This window comes from Xenopus tropicalis, chromosome 1 (genome assembly GCF_000004195.4).
Source record: "Xenopus tropicalis strain Nigerian chromosome 1, UCB_Xtro_10.0, whole genome shotgun sequence".
NCBI lineage: Eukaryota > Metazoa > Chordata > Amphibia > Anura > Pipidae > Xenopus > Xenopus tropicalis.
In genome coordinates, this window is record NC_030677.2 from 105,928,342 (window position 1) to 105,945,102 (window position 16,761).

A 16,761-nucleotide genomic window follows, 5' to 3' on the forward strand; every position below is an offset into this window, starting at 1 on the left:
GTCTACCTCAAGGGTCCCAAACCTTTCTTATTCTTTGGTAGTTTTTATTCAACCAAAACTTGCCTTCAAGACAGAAATTCAAAAATAAACACCTGCTTTGAACCAACTGGGAGCAACATCCAAAGGGTTGGTGAGCGGTCTTCATCCTCTGAAGACTATGGGAAAATCTGGAATTGAAGCTAAAGCTTTCTCACAGCATTGAATCTGGTCCATTATTTGAAGTCATCCTCTGCATAGATTAATAAAGGAGTGGAGACATTAATAAAAGGTAAGTCTGTTGTGACATTAGTGCATGGTGGATATAAGACTGATTCTCCTGAGGCTGTAAGGTGCCCAACAGGAATAGCACTTGTTTTTTTATCCATGTAAAGTACAGAGCACAGACAGTTGTTGGGCAGAAGTGCTCTGTGCATGGTGACTGGCACCTGGTATTAAAGAAACTGCAGATATAGATGTAAAAAAGGCTGTAGCAAAGTATCATCTGGATTACTTGTAACAGAAAACTCTAAAAACCCACAGTGGCTAAACAGTGAAATGCTCTGGCTGGATATGACAGCCCATGGTTTGAATCCTCTCAGATCTTGACATGGGGGCAGATTTATCAAAATGTGAGTTTAGAGCATAATACAAAAAAACCATGTTCTATTTATTCCTATGGGATTTTTAGAAGCGTATTTGTCAAATGGTGAGTTCTAACTTTCACCCATTGATAAATATACTTCTAAAAATCCCATAGGAATCAATAGAACATGGGTGAGTTTTTTGTATTAAGCTCTAAACTTACATTTTGATATATCTGCCCCATGGTGTTGTCAAGAATGTCATTGTACACTGTAACCTAGGGTAGTATATAAGCATTGCAGAAGTGAAGATGTGTGAGATAACAAACGTGCTATGAGTAGAGGAGACTATACATTTTTCTGGTGTTGCCTGTTCTGCATTTTTTGGGTGGGCCTCTAAGCCTTTTATTGTTCCCACACATCCTGTATTCCAAGCCCTGTAACTTTCTGAAGGAAACTTTTCTATTCTCTGCAGCTGATGTTCCCTCCTTTAGTTTCTGAATGAATTCACGTTTGTATCTTTGCTGATGATTAGTGTAGGGCACCCCTTGTGTGTTATCAGTGCACCATCTTGGACATGCTTGTGTCCTGTATTTAGCTGAAATGGCCTTTGGGGAAAAAATGGGTTATTAGTGAAACAACTTGGTGGTCATTTTGGTTGGACTTCTTGCTAATATATTCAGTAGCTGTACATAACAAACCAGCAAACAACTGCTTTCTGTCCATTTTTGTTTGAAGGCCTTTTTTTTTGCTAATGCAAACAAACAGCCACGCACATTATGACAATCTGCATTTTCATGTAACATTTGCTTAACAAATGCTTGTAGACAATTCCCATGTAAGTCAATATTTTAGGTACTTAAGTAGCAGATATGTGGGCGAAGTGCACTGTTTAAAATGACTGAAATTGCCCCATGTGCTGTAGCACTTCATGCTGAATGCTAAAGAGCTCTCCCTGTATACATGCAGGTCGAAGGAATTTACATACATAATATACATACATACATTAGATGTAACTAGAAATGAGGCTTACTGAAATAATGGCTTTAAAAAATGGTTTATAATAAAATAAAAATAAAAAACACACACACATAGAAATTTGTTTGTTTTTTTTGCACTGATACAAGCATAAATGACACTATTCTAAGGTATATTACATTTTATTGTACCTCTAAGACATCAAAGAGAATATTACATCAGCATTGGCAATGTTTACTTCTGCAAAGCGATGAGTGTGTGGGGGCGTGTGATTTGCAAAGCTATAAAGGCAGACGCTAGGGAATTTCATTCATTCAGACAGCTCAGGAGCTCCTTGTTAAATTAGCCTTGCACTGTGACAATGTGCTGCAAGTGCACAATGCAGATCTCATGCTGGAAGGTCAGGTGCACTGCTCTATGCTTCACCTACCTATTCATCACCGGTGTGCAGCTTAGGCCTTTAGTGGAAAAGGAAAAGAAGATGCAACTGGAAGCAGTGAAAAAAGGGATTTTGGATCATTTGGGGCTGAACAGCCCTCCAGTCATTAGGGAGAAATTGGACTTGGATGATATACGCAAAATGTACTCTCTCTACCAGGAAAAGTTAACGGAACTCAGGGGAAATATAAGCAAAGATGGAATCCCTGAGAGAAAAGTACATCTGCTGACACCCACATGTAAGTGACATGCTCTGTGACAGAAGCATTTATTACAGTAAAAACCCTTTAGCAGCAAATATTTTAGCAAATATTCTTTTAAATTACTTAATGCTATTATTGTGCTTTGGAAAGGATTTGTTTCCTATTGCAATGTGTAATGGAATACTTGTGGTATGCTAGAACAGGACCAACTAAATCACATTTTTACATTAAAATCACGTGATAGATAGCAGACAGATAGCATCTTTTTATGTCTGTAAAAATCATATAAATCATATACTCATATACTAGGGAATATGTCACCATCATAACCATAATAGAAGGGATGATTGGATCGTAGGGTAGTAAGATAATGCATAGGGGGGAGTCTGAATTTTTTCAAGAAAGGGTGATAACCCTATAATAAAGAAACATTAATTTACAAAAAACAGCATTTGGTGTAGCCACTAATTATTTTAAATATTGGGATAGACTGGAAAGTCCATAAAAATATTGTTTTCTATTAATACATTTCACTTTATAGTAATATATAAACTAAAAGTGTATTTGTCTTCCTGGGAAATTGGATGCCTTTGGTACTGCAGCCATAAACACATGTGCTGGTTAACTGGTTATACATATACAAGGACATGTTTGTATCAAACTAATTTTTGCATTATATTTATTTGTTTTTTGTTGACACAGTATGCACTTATCACTGATTTCCCCCTTATTGAATTTTAATTACAGTATAGCTCACTGCACAGCTATGGGCAAATGCTCAATCAAAATGTAACTAGAGAAAGGATAGCTTTGCAGATGTTTAAATCTGTGATATGCCACGGTTCACAAGAGAATGAAGTGTGTGATCATGTGCTGTTCCTCCTCTACAGACAGTTATATAGAAACAGAGATAGCAGAAAAAGACTTTCTGAAGATCACAGGTTAATTGGTTCAAGTTGGAATAGAATACAAAGTGTGAAGTCAAGGCTACCTCTGTGTATGAGTTATACAGCTGGCTAACCAGAAAGTGTTGCTGTAGTATAGCTACACAGTAATTGGAATGCAGTACCTTTTGCAACAAATGTATTATATAAACTGTAACTGCAGACAGTTTAGATATAGCCATAAACAAAACCTCATATTTTCCCCAGATAAACTCAATGCTCAGGACATTTTGATTTGACAAAAATTAAATGAAAAATGAGTTGTATTGCACTCATATCCATACACAAATACATAGCAATTAAAATATATTGTATTGCATAGTCTGCGACCATCTCTCAAGGTTTACTGTTCCTTGTCTTCTCACTACATCAAATTAAATGAAATCCATAGCTTTGTGCCCAAACTCTCCAAGGAATGCAGTGAAAGTATATCTCTGTTTATTAATTGAATATTAATTCCTTTATATTCATTATATATCAATGCACCTGAACTGTCTGAAATGTGTTGAAATGATTTGTGTTTCGTAATTATATATTAATCCATGTTTAATATGTTTATACAATATACAACATAATTGTTCATTATGCATCAAGGGACTACTTTAGTTATCCGCTTATTCCCCTTGGCTAATCACAAAACTCTCTTGAGAGTATGTAATAATAAGCCTTGGAGTTTTATTACTGACATATTTTAAAAGTATAAAATAAAGAATTCTTATGAGGATGTTGTCAGATTCAGGTATGGGACCCCTTATCCGGAAACCCATTATCCAGAAAGTTCAGAATTACGGAAAGACCATCTCCCATAGACTCCATTATAAGCAAATAATTCTAATTTTTAAAAATGGTTTCCTTTTTCTCTGTAATAATAAAACAGAACCTTGTACTTGATCCCAACTAAGATATAATTAATCCTTATTTTATTCAATATTTAAATTATTTTTAGCAGACTTAAGGTATGAAAATTACGGAAAGATCCCCAGGTCGCGAGCATTCTGGATTACAGGTCCCATACCTGCATATAATAATTACTATTGATACAAACAATCAAGCAAGTACACAGACATGATTTATCAGTTAGTCTTACCATTTGCTTTTATACACTAAATATTGCAAATTCCATCACCCTGCCCTAAAACTGTGATTACTGACCAAAAATCTTTGGTCAGTAGATAGTAAAAGAATGCCCTTTATTCACCAGTAGAAACACATAATGAGAAAATCCAGCATTGAGGGATACAGACTTTTAGATATACATTATCTGTGCATCTGTGCATTAGATTTGGGTTAACTGGTTTCAGCCTTCACTGTGAAAAATGTATAGCTGGAAGAGGGAGACAGAGAAAGTAAATAGGATTTTAACATCAAAGTATATATATATATATATATGTTTGCCATTCTAATGAAGATTTAAACAAAACTGTAATGCAATAATGGTGAACACCTAGGAAATATGATATTAGCTTACTAATGGTTAAATTCTTTGTTAAGCAACTAGATTTTAAATGGCTTAATAATCATGATCTCTTGGTTTTTTTTACAGTAGAAAAAAAGACACAATTGGCAAGAAAATATGAAATACAACACGGAAGCAACAGCCACAGATACAATCTTGTGTTTTCCAGGACTCAAACCTTTCATCAAGAGCTGAGTGTCATGAGAGCTGAACTCAAACTATGCAAGAAAATCCTGTCTACATTACAATCAGTTGGGAGTAACTCAACCGCTCAACCCATGGTGAACATTTATAAGGTGGTAGAGTCTAATGAAAGGCATGGAGAGGAAGAGCATAAATTACTTGACTCCAAGCCTCTTGATAAAGAAACGTTAATGTTAAATGTTGTGTCTGCTGTCCAGCAGTGGGTGGCAAGTTCAGAGAAATGTCTTCGGCTTGAGCTAGTCATCCCAACAGATATCGCTTTTGTGAGCAATGGAGACAAACAAAAAGAAAAGAATGATGACCTTATTTTAGAAGTAGAGACACAAGAGAGGGCACACTCCAACATTAGAAAGTCCAGATCACTTCCTGCAGATGAAGAGTGTAAAAAAAGTGAAAAGAAATGCTGTCGTAAATCTTTGCGAGTGTCTTTCAAGGAGATCGGTTGGTCAGATTGGATCATTGTTCCAGAAGCATACACAATGCATTTTTGTGATGGTTCCTGCCCACATAATTATAAGCCAGCAAGCATGCATGCTCAGATCAAATACAGGATGCATCACATATCTAATGGAGCTACACCAGCCCCATGCTGTGTTCCTGCAAGCTATGAACCTATGGTACTTATGCATTACAATACCGAGGGCAAACTAACTTTAACCCCATTTGAGGACATGATTGTTAGGAAATGTCACTGTGCCTGAACCCTTCACTGCAACTACATGTTGTGTTAAATATATTTCTTGAAATGGAGATTAGAGGACCACACTGTGAAGCTGTTTGACAAAGTCTACACCACCTTATTGTCTAAAGACTGCCAAATGGAGACAAATGAATAGTCAACCAGCTATAATGGTACACCAAAAGTGTGATACAAGAAGCTGCATTTTAATATTGAACATTTGTTACTGAAGAACTAAATGCATTGCAGAACTGTGGTCACTAGAGATCATGTCTTCTGCATTCATTGTATAGTGCTTTAGTGTTTTTACACTGCATCTCTACAGTTAGGGCCTGAAGCAAAAGTGTGTATGAACGATTTACCTTATCTATAACCACTGCTTTGAACTGAACAAACACCAAAAATAGGGATGATTCTGTCTGTGTTGAAATAAGGGATATTTATTTATAATGGAAGGATATTTTTCATTAGGGAACTTTTCTAGTTGCACATCATAATGTTTAAGACTGCTTTGATCACACAATCAGTCATTCTGCTATATAAAGTAATAGTGCTCTGCAGGGCTGTAATTTCTATATAGACACCTGTAAATTAGTGGCATCTTTATTGGGGGGGAGTAGCCCATGGCTGATTATATAGAATCAAAATGTGCTTATCCCCCCTCCACAGTGGAGCTGAGGGGGTGGTGGCCTCCTCTTCTGGTGAGGGCATGGGTTACATTGCTGCTGCTCAGTAGTAGCCCTGATATATCACCTAGCAAATCCTTTTACTGCTGAACCACATTGTTTGGAAAACCAATTGTTACATTTAAAGGCTTGGTAAAGTTTTACTGAGCAGTGTTTATATGTGACTATTTACTTTAATCAATTATAACTATAGTATATTTCAGCAAGCTGTTTTTTTTTTCACAGAAGATCTGTACTAACAGCTAAGCAAGCTTTGGTTGGATTCTTCTGCACTGGTCAGGTTTCAGAGAAATGAATGCATAAAATCTGAATGGAGGCAAATATTAATCTAAATTAAGGGGTGTAACTACAGAGGAAGCAGACCCTGCATTTGCAGGAGGGGCAGGAGTGTAGGGGACCCTGTAAGGCCCTAAATAATGAAAACATCAATATATCTTGGTAGCAAATATTAGGTCAACAAATGTTTTGGTGCCCTAAATAGAATTTGCTGTGGGGCTCTGAAACATTTAGTTACACCGCTGTCTAAATTAATGCTGTGTTCACACATTTGGTCCAAAATTTGATGTCATGTGTTCCCCTTTGCTATTGTTTATTACATTCACTCCTTATCCCTATCTCAGGTCTAAAGATGTATTTCAGTTTTAAGAAGCTGGAGCCAATTTTATCTATACTGTATATTGTTCACAGATATAAATATTCAGGCACAAAAATCTGATGACTTAAGAAGCACATCTAGTGACCAAAGTGCATACAAGGCATTCTGTTGGAATTAGCTAAAGAAATATAATGTTAAACTTTCAAAAGCAATGTCTTAAATATCCATAGGTTATGTTAGCTTAAGCATGTGGTCAAAACACGACTCCAGCATTTTCCTCTTATATTAATTATTTATTAGCCTGTTTTTTACCTGCTGCCTTACAAGTTTACTATGTGATTTTTATTGTTATCTTTTGCCTGTGTTTTATTGCACTACTACAAACATAAATTAATCTACACAGCATCTTCATGAACGCAGATCCTAAATACTATTGCACTGATATGAAGGAGAGAAAAAAATAACCAGAAGATACTTGAGGCTCCTCTTTAATGAATTTCAATGTTTTAATGAGAACTTAACATTGTTCTGACATTACCTCATGAAACATAACTATATGAAGAAATCTAGATGTAATCACATTTTTTGTGTTTCAGAATTGTAATATATTTATATATGATTAATTTTATTGCTTTGAACAATGTGGCATTATAATGCCATTAATAAGCCCTTCATCATTTCTTCCTCAGCTTTTGAGGTTACATATTTAATTTAATTTTTGGAAGTGAGTTCACTCCAGGTTTACTAACTTACAGTATAACAACCAATCACATGTTTACTAAAACAGCAGACTGGTAGCTGCTACTTGTGTGTTTGGTTGCTATGGATGACCTAGAACTGCATACAAGAGCAGACTTTATATGTTATTATATTATATCACATTTTCCTTGCCATATTTTATTTGAGGGGGGTTTCATTTTTTTCAACAGTACACCTGAGTAGATTAAATTATGATGGAAATGCATTTAACGTTCATGTTACAGTAACAAACCACAGACATAGTATAATTTAAGTGCAATAGGATTTTATCTATCTATATTTATGCCTTTTTATTTATTTCATAATTTATTTGTTTGTTTGTACCTTTGAATTGTTTGTATTATACTGAGAAGAAAACTTACAACTGAATATATTTTTTCATATATTGAAGCATTAACTGCATACGTTTTTGTTATAATGTGTATTTTAAATAAACCATTATTTTTGGATTGAAACATGAACCTTTTTGTGTGAGGTTTATTATGTTTGCTAACGGTAAAGGCAATTTTGCCTCCCTTATGAGCCTTAAAAGGCTTTTTATCTTTCTCTATAAAATCATCCAGGGATTTATTTTCTACAAATTGATGTAAGTACCTAAAAATGCTTTAATGGATCATTAATGGTTCTTACACCAGGAACAAAAAAGAAAACAGTTAGTAAGTATAAGGGCCCAAGTCATAGAAAAACAAGAGCACAATTACAGTATCTGTAATCACATCCATCCATTAGTTCTGCACATTGCTTATTTAAATTCCATCATCACAATTTATAAATGTTGCCTTGTAATTGGAAATCATACTAATACAGTATTTAGGTAGGTTTGCCATTTAAAAAAAAAATATATATATATATAATACCAGCCTTCCTATATACCTATCATTGCTATTTCCTATCAATTACATTGGCATCAAGTTTAATTTTTACTGTCTGGGTCACTAAAATACTGACTATCTGATTTTTTTCCCCTTTCCTTTCCTTTTGCTTTCATTTAGTTGATATGTGATTTAAATTTTTGTATGTATATAAAAAATTATTTGTTTTAAAATTTAGCCCACTGGTTTTGACAAAGCTTAGACATTACTGATATATGCTGCTAACTCATTATTTTGAAAATAAGTGCCTATGTTCCATGGACATATACTTTTCTTGTAGTTCTGGTGAGCAGTGTTCCCTGACAAGGGGACTCCTCAATTGCCCTTCGCTTTCAACCATCCCTCTGAACCCCATTGTTACATACCTTAATGAAACACCAGGAGCCAGAAATGGGTAAAAAGAGGCCACAGCATTTATTCACATTTTATCAAATAAATAGGACCTTGCCAGCCTCACCCCAAGGCAATATTCAAACCCAGAATTCCATAAGAGATTGCTACTATGCTCTGCCATTCCTTACTGAAGACTTGAGATCAGCACTATGTCAATATATCCACCACTGAGTATAAGACTGCCTCTACCTACAGAGAGGATGGCCCCAAACTCTGCTACCAGCAGTTGCTGCATCTCCCATCATGAGAGCAGTTCAGCAGCCCTGCTGCCGGTCCTGAATCTGCAGTGCCTCGATGATAGGAAATCCAAGCAGGCTATCACCTACCACAAGCAGTAGTAGCATCTGTATCAATCAACCCCCTGTGCAGTCAAAGGAGAGAAGCTCCTTTCTCCCTCTTCTAAAATTTCCTGTGCAGTACACTGGCAAGGTCCTACCACTGCTGTGACTGATACAACTTAAAATACATTACCATATAGCCACTGTTTTAATCCAGAGGAAGGCAAAAACCCAGCCTGAAGCCTGTGGCAAATATGCCTCAAGAGGGAAAAAATTCCTTCCTGACCCCCATAGCGATCAGAAAATTCCTTGGATCAAGGATTTAACTTTCATTTAACATAATAAATACCAGGCAGACTCACATTTATACTGTATAATGTTACCGAAACCACAATATAACAGTGCATACAGGAAAACATTCAAATTCTCTTATTAATAGATAATATGAGAGCATAAAGTAGAGAATATCCTGGCATTTTTTAAAATATGCAATGTGACATCACATCCCTATCCTTCTCCACCCTCAGCCCAGCTTTTCCCCTCCTTAACTTATTGCTTCTCACCCAATCACAGCTGCATCTGATTCTGACAATCTTTAAACATAAACCAGTGCAATCTGGCTGCTGGTCATTCGGGTCCCTTGTCATGCAGCCCCTACATTTATAGCTTTGGGGCTTCCTTTCTCTTGGTTCTTGCTGTATTTTATATTCTGTCTCTGGTTGCTTCAAGGCCAAATACGATGGTCCTTTTCATACATAAGTTCAGCAGCACGTCTAAAATTCTGATGTTTTTAAACACTTCTAATCTGCCTGGAGGAAAATCCATATTTATTTGCTGCAGGTGAAAGAGCTTTCAGTCATTAACCTCAAAAATTCATCACAAGACATAGTGACATATTGCTAGAAAATTCCGTATTGTTTATCCAACTTAATTGTCGCCACTACAGCTACACTTCATACACTTTTACATTTATAAATCCTGGCAAACCTCCAAATGGCATTTGTATACGTGTTCCTTTTAAAAGTACATTTAGATTTATTGTGCCTCTTCATAAAAATGATGTATGAAGTTCTTTAGTTTGAAAACACATGGTAACTCTGAAGTGGTAATTAAACAAAAGATCGCTTGCCAACGGAAAGGCCAAGGTTCAAAATCATAAAAATAGTGTTTTAGTTTTTTTTTTTTTTCAATTCCATAATTCAATAACAGGGTGAAAAAATAAAGATAAAGATCAAGCTTTCTCTTCATGTGATCCAAATGTGACATCATGGTCTATTTTTTTAAATGATCTATTTCAGATTTATCTGCTATTCTGCTGATTGTAGTAGTTTAACATGATTCTGACATCTACTTTGCAATTTTTGTTTGGTTTATTTAAAGGAGACATGGCCCCTTGAAAATTAATGCAACATGCACTTGAGGCAGTGACACAGGCATACATTATTTATATTACCGGAGCAGACATTTCAAAATGGCATCCTAGCTCCAAGGTTGAAACTATTTCACCCCCAAAATGCCTGTATAATGCATGCTGCTCCTGTCCATCCTGGCTTGCTTTAAATTCTTTGCAAGGGCAAGCTTTATTGGTGGAGAAAGGTATGAGTAGGTGGAGCAGAAGCAACAGTGGGCTATTGCTGTGACAGCATTAACAGGTGAACAAGACGTGCAACTTGACACATTATTAATGATCACTAGGGCCATTTTAGATAACAAATCAGTCCTGTTTTATCCAACACATTGGTTTCATCCTCTAAATAATGGCTTTGTGTGTTACTCAGTGTTGTGCCAATTGAATCTCATAAAGCTGAAAAGTATATAAATGCACAACCATGTCCTGCAAATTTGATTACAGTTATAGTTGAATTCTGTTGTTAAAACATTGTAAATCACATGCAGCTAGAGAAGCCAGGCCAAAGAATCATTAGCTAAATATTTTTTTTAAGTTTTTATTTTAATTTAAAATTTTTACAAATTGTGCACACGGGGCTGATCCTTGGCCTGTGGAAAAAGTATGACTGAGATTCAGTCCCTCCACTAGCATCAGCCTCTTACCTTTCCTGCACTTAGAAGCATTGTGTCCACCCTGGTGCAAGCACAGGTGGTGTGTATCAGCTAAAAAATGTGAGAGTTTGAATTTTGAGTTGATATGCACCATGTGTGGCTTTACCAGGGTGCACAAAATGCTTCCGGGGGCAAGCAAGGTAGGAGGCTGCTGCCAGTTGAGGGGCTGATTCTTGGCATCAGCCTAACTGGAATCCAGTGGGCCAGATATGGCTATCCAAGACATTTTATCTCCCCAAACTTGCCCCATGGTTTCACTGACTTCTTTGTATCATTTTACTCTAAGTCAGCCTGTGAATATGTGCTACAGCTGATAAAAAAACAAACAAGAAAAAGAAATTGCTGGTACTGGGTGACCAGGACATTAAAGATTAAATACATTTTTTTGTAAACCTTCTAAATAAAACTTTAACTCTGTGCCACTAAGCCACAAAACAACTATGTGTACAAAAGATACTTAATAAAGCTTTTCAGTAGACTGTTAAGTTTGCATGTTATTAGTTCCTATTACTATTGTTATTTTTACTAATTCATACAAGTCATGTCTTTATGCCTTTTATTCAGTCCCCTGTCAAGTTAGCATGTTAATTCTGGCTTGGCAAGTTTACTATAAAAAGATAATACACACTAGGATTTTTCTTACAATTTATGCTATTTTAAAAAAGTCAAGTATGACGATAATAACCGAGTGCTATAGTAAAATGTATTTTGTTTACTAGATGGTGAAGATGTACAGATGTGTATAAATACTCTAACACTAATCAGACCTTAGCTAAAACTGTAACAAGTATGTGTGGCAGATCCACTACAAGGTCTGTCAGCTTAAATGAAAACTATAGCCCTAGAATGAATACTTAACCAACAGATAGTTCATATTATATAAAGTGACCTATTAAAGAATCTTGTCAAACTGGAATATATATATCAGTAAATATTGCCCTTTTACATCCTTCCCCTTGAGCCGCCATTTTAGTGATGGGCTGTGTGCTAAAATTATGGCACTCACAGGACTTTTCACAAGTGGAGAAGAACAGTCAGAGTTATTTTTCAATCAAACTAGTGAGGCTGAGTTGAGTTATTTGGTTGATTCTATATTCTAATCTAGATTATATATATATATATAAGAAGGAAATACCACCTACTACAGCTGAACTGCAACTCCCACTCTCTCACTTAACTCTTCGGCGTGGTGAGAGAGTGGGAGTTGCAGTTCAGCTGTAGTAGGTGGTATTTCCTTCTTATATTTTAAGTTTTGTATCTTCTACTTATGTTCTGTTTAACTCTTTTTACTATAGTTTTAGGTAGGTTTTATTTTATGTTTCTCTGTATATTGTTATATGTTTCACATAAGGGGTGGGGATTCACTAATCACACTGTCTATGATGTCATTAGCTGTGTTTTGGCGCCAAGTTTGGGTTTATGAGTGGGTTTGCTGTATTCACTGTTCACTTTGAGAAAGGCTGTGGAATCAGCCGAAACGTTAGTATGACAAAATACATTTTTCTTTATTTTTACACTAAGACCTGTGAGTGCGGCATCCATTTATCCTTTGTACTATATATATATATATATATATATATGTAGGGATCTCCAAAATTGGGCCCCTAGGATGGTTACCCCCAGGTTAGACACCAAGGGAGGGTAGTGCTCGGTAATGGGACACCTTGGGATGGTTAGGTACTTAAACAGTTAAATGGGAGTTAGCTTCCCTACAGTTATGGCCACAGGGTGGTGCATAGACTATATAAGGGTATGCAGCCATGTGCTGCCAGGTCTTCCTGCCTGGGACCCCTCTGGCTAGAGGAAAGTAACAGGCCGGTGTTAGACAGAGAGAAAGTTTAAGTTTAGTCCACTCTAGGAGTGGAAGACAGGCAAGCTAGTCGGGCAGCTTGGCCCCAATAGGAGAAATACTGGATTAAGATCCACCAGCACTCATAGCTGGAGTCAGGGAACAAAGTGCTAAGTATAGGAGATTTGCCTAATCCAGGGGTATCTAAGTGAAAGTACCGGAGTGAGGTCTCAAAGGGGGTGTCCGCTTGGCGAGAAGTACCGGGGAGAACCCTAGAGAGGGTCTTCTGGCGAGAAGTACCAGAGGGAACCCCTAAAGGGAATCATCTGGCGGGAGTACTGCTAGTATCTTGTGGAGAGAGGGAGTGTAACCTGACTGTAACATTGCTCCTGTGTGTGATCTGCCTGTCTGATACATCTGTGCTAATAAACAAGTTCCACTGGTTAAACATCCATCCAGTGTCTTGGTCTCTGCATCCACTCTGCCTGGTAAGAATCTACCCCAAGGGAGGGGGCAAGGTGCCAGGAGTGCTGGGAGTCCCCAAGTGAAAGTACAATATCAAGTTTTCAGGAGGGGAGTTGTAGTTCAGTCTGTCCCTATCCTGGGTGGAGGCACGCCAAATAGTACAGCAACATCTGTTCCCCATAGAAAGCGGGGCTCAGGATCCTGTTAGCGCCATAAGATCTCAGCAGGTAGCAGCACATTCTCTAAAGTGGGCTACATATATATATACATCTGAACAATATCAGAGTATCATAGAAAAGAATTCTGCCATTACAGTAAACAGATTTCAGTGTCTGCCATGGCTAGTCTGTTTATTTTATAATATTCAGCTAGTGCATAGAGCCATTCCAAATATGATCTTAAAATAGCCCAGGTCTGAAGGAAATATTATTACACAACACATACTTTTCTCCTTTCCAGCAACTGTTGCAGCTTTAATAAAATACTAATGAATGTCAGACTGCTTTATTTTATGTTTGGAAAACCTCAATTTTCATACCTCTACATACAGCGATAAAAAAAGAAGCTTATATTGACTGAATTCCTCAGGGAATATCCATCTCAGTTTCCCTCAGTTTGATACCTAGAAAAAAATCCATTATACCCTATGTACCCTACCTAATGGTCAGTATATGACCACTCTATAGTTATACTTACACAAGTGTAATATATACACTACCCCTACATACAGGGTCATGTAAGTACACATCCATGGCATGCCTCTGTGACACCCATAATGTCCCAAGTGCTAAGCATGAAGTATGCCAAGTATGAACAGCCATGTCATACTCTTTCCCTAAAATGTTTTTTCATAATGGCAATTCTCACACTTGCAGCATTCTTATTTTCAGAGCAAATCCTTCCATATTTTTCAATTCCATTTTATAATAAAAAAATCTCTTTGTCTGAGCTCTCTAATACTTTTCATGTACAAGTGAGTTGAATTACAACTTTATTCCACTGACCTCGGCATCATATATAGGTGAGAGCTCTCAGCTGTGCATACCTTTCAACTCATTGCACCATTTTCTCAGCTTTAAAAACATCCACCCCATGGTCTTAAGTCACGTCTGCATTCTGCTAAAACATTCTCTAGGCTAATGATTAGGTATTTGGATGGTTGTTTATAGCACGGTTGGTGAGTTTTGCAGTTGGTAGGAGAATTCTGGTTATTATCTTTTTGATACAATAATTTAATAAGTCATATTACTGATGAGTGAGTGGAAAATATAAAAAATGTACTATGCTTTCCTGCTAAAGGCTAAAAGAAAAGTGGAAAATGCATGGTTATGAAATGCTTTTGTTATATTCTGTAATTTCATTTAACTTTTTACCCAACTTTTAATAAATATTAAATTATTATTATTACTAAACATATATTTTTGTATTTTAAATTCAGTTACTTGTATTATTGCATGAATATCTCTTGCTTTAAAGCAAGACAGGAGCTCAAATTTGAGCATAATTGCCATATTTCTTTCCGCAGCATTTTTCCCATATTTCCACTTTGCAGGTTTAAAGGTGCATTGAATTTTATGCAATTGCACTGCCCCGGCACAATTGTTAATGCTATTGCATATTCGCTTCATTGTAAATCTGCTGTAGTTGCTCTTGATATTTTCAAAGTCTGTCTGGGGATATTTCTGGTGTTTAGTTTTCCAGTGACATGTGCACCCTGTTCTTATGTTGCAACTGTGCTGTGCTGATGCAGAGCAGTCAGGGAACCGTGGAGCTACCACTTGCTGAGAAGATGGCGGTATAGCGCAGTTGTATCCGATTCTAAATGGAAGACAGGAAGGACTAAGGAGCACTGAGCACAACTATACGGAAGTGCATTTTGATACAAGTACCTTTAATAAAAGGGGTTTTATGTGCATCTCACTGTGAGTAAATGCCATTTACAAGTGGTATAGGTGCAAGTGCTAGTGCACTAAATGGTAAAACTTGCATTCCTTAAGCCTATGTCACACAGGCATTTTGACCACCACTTCACTACTATTAAAATTATTTCTTCTAAAGCCTGACCCCCTGCACAAAAATGCTCCATCGAAAAGCACTCACGAATACCTTTTTATCTGCCAGACAACAAAATACCCAATATCCAATAGGTCTTACAGAATATATATGGATCATCTGCACCTATACATCAGGTGCAAACTGTGCTCTGTAAGTGCGCAGTATAGCTCACATTGGCTTATCAAATCCCTGTACTTAATGCTGGCTATAGGGACATGGTGTTGAGGCCTAAAACAATCCATTATTTGATTTATATTGGGGCCATGGATTCAGTGTGTGGTTAACAATCTGACTGAGAAGTGAACAATTGGATTAGCTGATCAACCCATTTAGAAACCTCTGGCTGTTTTTGTATATGGCCACTGTAAACCATTTTCCCCTTAACATCTCTACAGTAAACATTGCTTTCAGATATAAGCCATTACCTTTTTAGATTTATGACAGTATTTAATAAGAATGCAAGTACAGTGCTTCCCGAGCACTATAAATATTTCCTCACATACACTATTTATAAGCAGAGGCTGGAATGATGGCATAGTAGGGGAAAGTTCAAAGATCAGACTTACACTGTCACATTTTGACTCCATGACGCACTGTACTAAATGCAGGAATATACAGAATGACCTAGGGTTTTGCAAATTTAGAAACTGAAAGATTAGGATAATCAAAGGGTACCTGTCACTTTAGAAGGACACTTGCCCAATATTAAGTTATTTATTAACTTCATTTCAGGTACAGCATCCAGTTGAGCAGATATAGACACTGTTTATTTCCTTATTTAAAATATATGCAAGGATTAAATCATATGCTGTCAAATTAAAATAGCATGATCTGCTTCATTTAGTGAGCCGAATTTTTAGAAAAATGTTGATAGTGATAAATTCTGTTTTGTACATCACTTACTATATCAGTTTACTTTTAATTGGACAATTTTTAAGGGGCCACTTCCGTTGCATTTTTGTCTTTTATAAGTTGTCATAAATCCAAAAGGACGGGGGGATGCCCAGCAATATTTACACTTGTATAAATATAAATATAAAATACCATAATTTTTAACTTTTGGGTAAGTTTTTCTCATGATGTCATCAAATCCCTCATCAAAAGCAAGTGAAAGTCCCCTGGACTAAACTAGGATGAGAGCTAGGGGCTGATTTACTAAGACACGAATTCCGACCAAATTGGAAAAATTCCGATTGGAAAACGAACATTTTGCGACTTTTTCGTATTTTTAGCGATTTTTTCGGCGCCTTTACGACTTTTCGGAAATTATCGCGACTTTTTCGTTACCAATACGATTTGCGCGAAAAAACGCGAGTTTTTCGTAGCCATTCCGAAAGTTGCGATTT

At 36.6% G+C, this 16,761-nt stretch overlaps 1 protein-coding gene across 1 annotated transcript; it reads left to right on the forward strand.

The window, feature by feature from the left end:
- Window positions 1–1,864: 1,864 nt before the first annotated feature.
- gdf15 (growth differentiation factor 15) lies at window positions 1,865–7,861 on the forward strand. The gene is made up of 2 exons (XM_018090945.2): window positions 1,865–2,215; window positions 4,667–7,861. The coding sequence occupies exons 1-2, from the start codon at window positions 1,900–1,902 to the stop codon at window positions 5,482–5,484; spliced, it is 1,134 nt and encodes a 377-aa protein (XP_017946434.1). The 5' UTR covers window positions 1,865–1,899; the 3' UTR covers window positions 5,485–7,861.
- The last annotated feature ends 8,900 nt before the right edge of the window (window positions 7,862–16,761 follow it).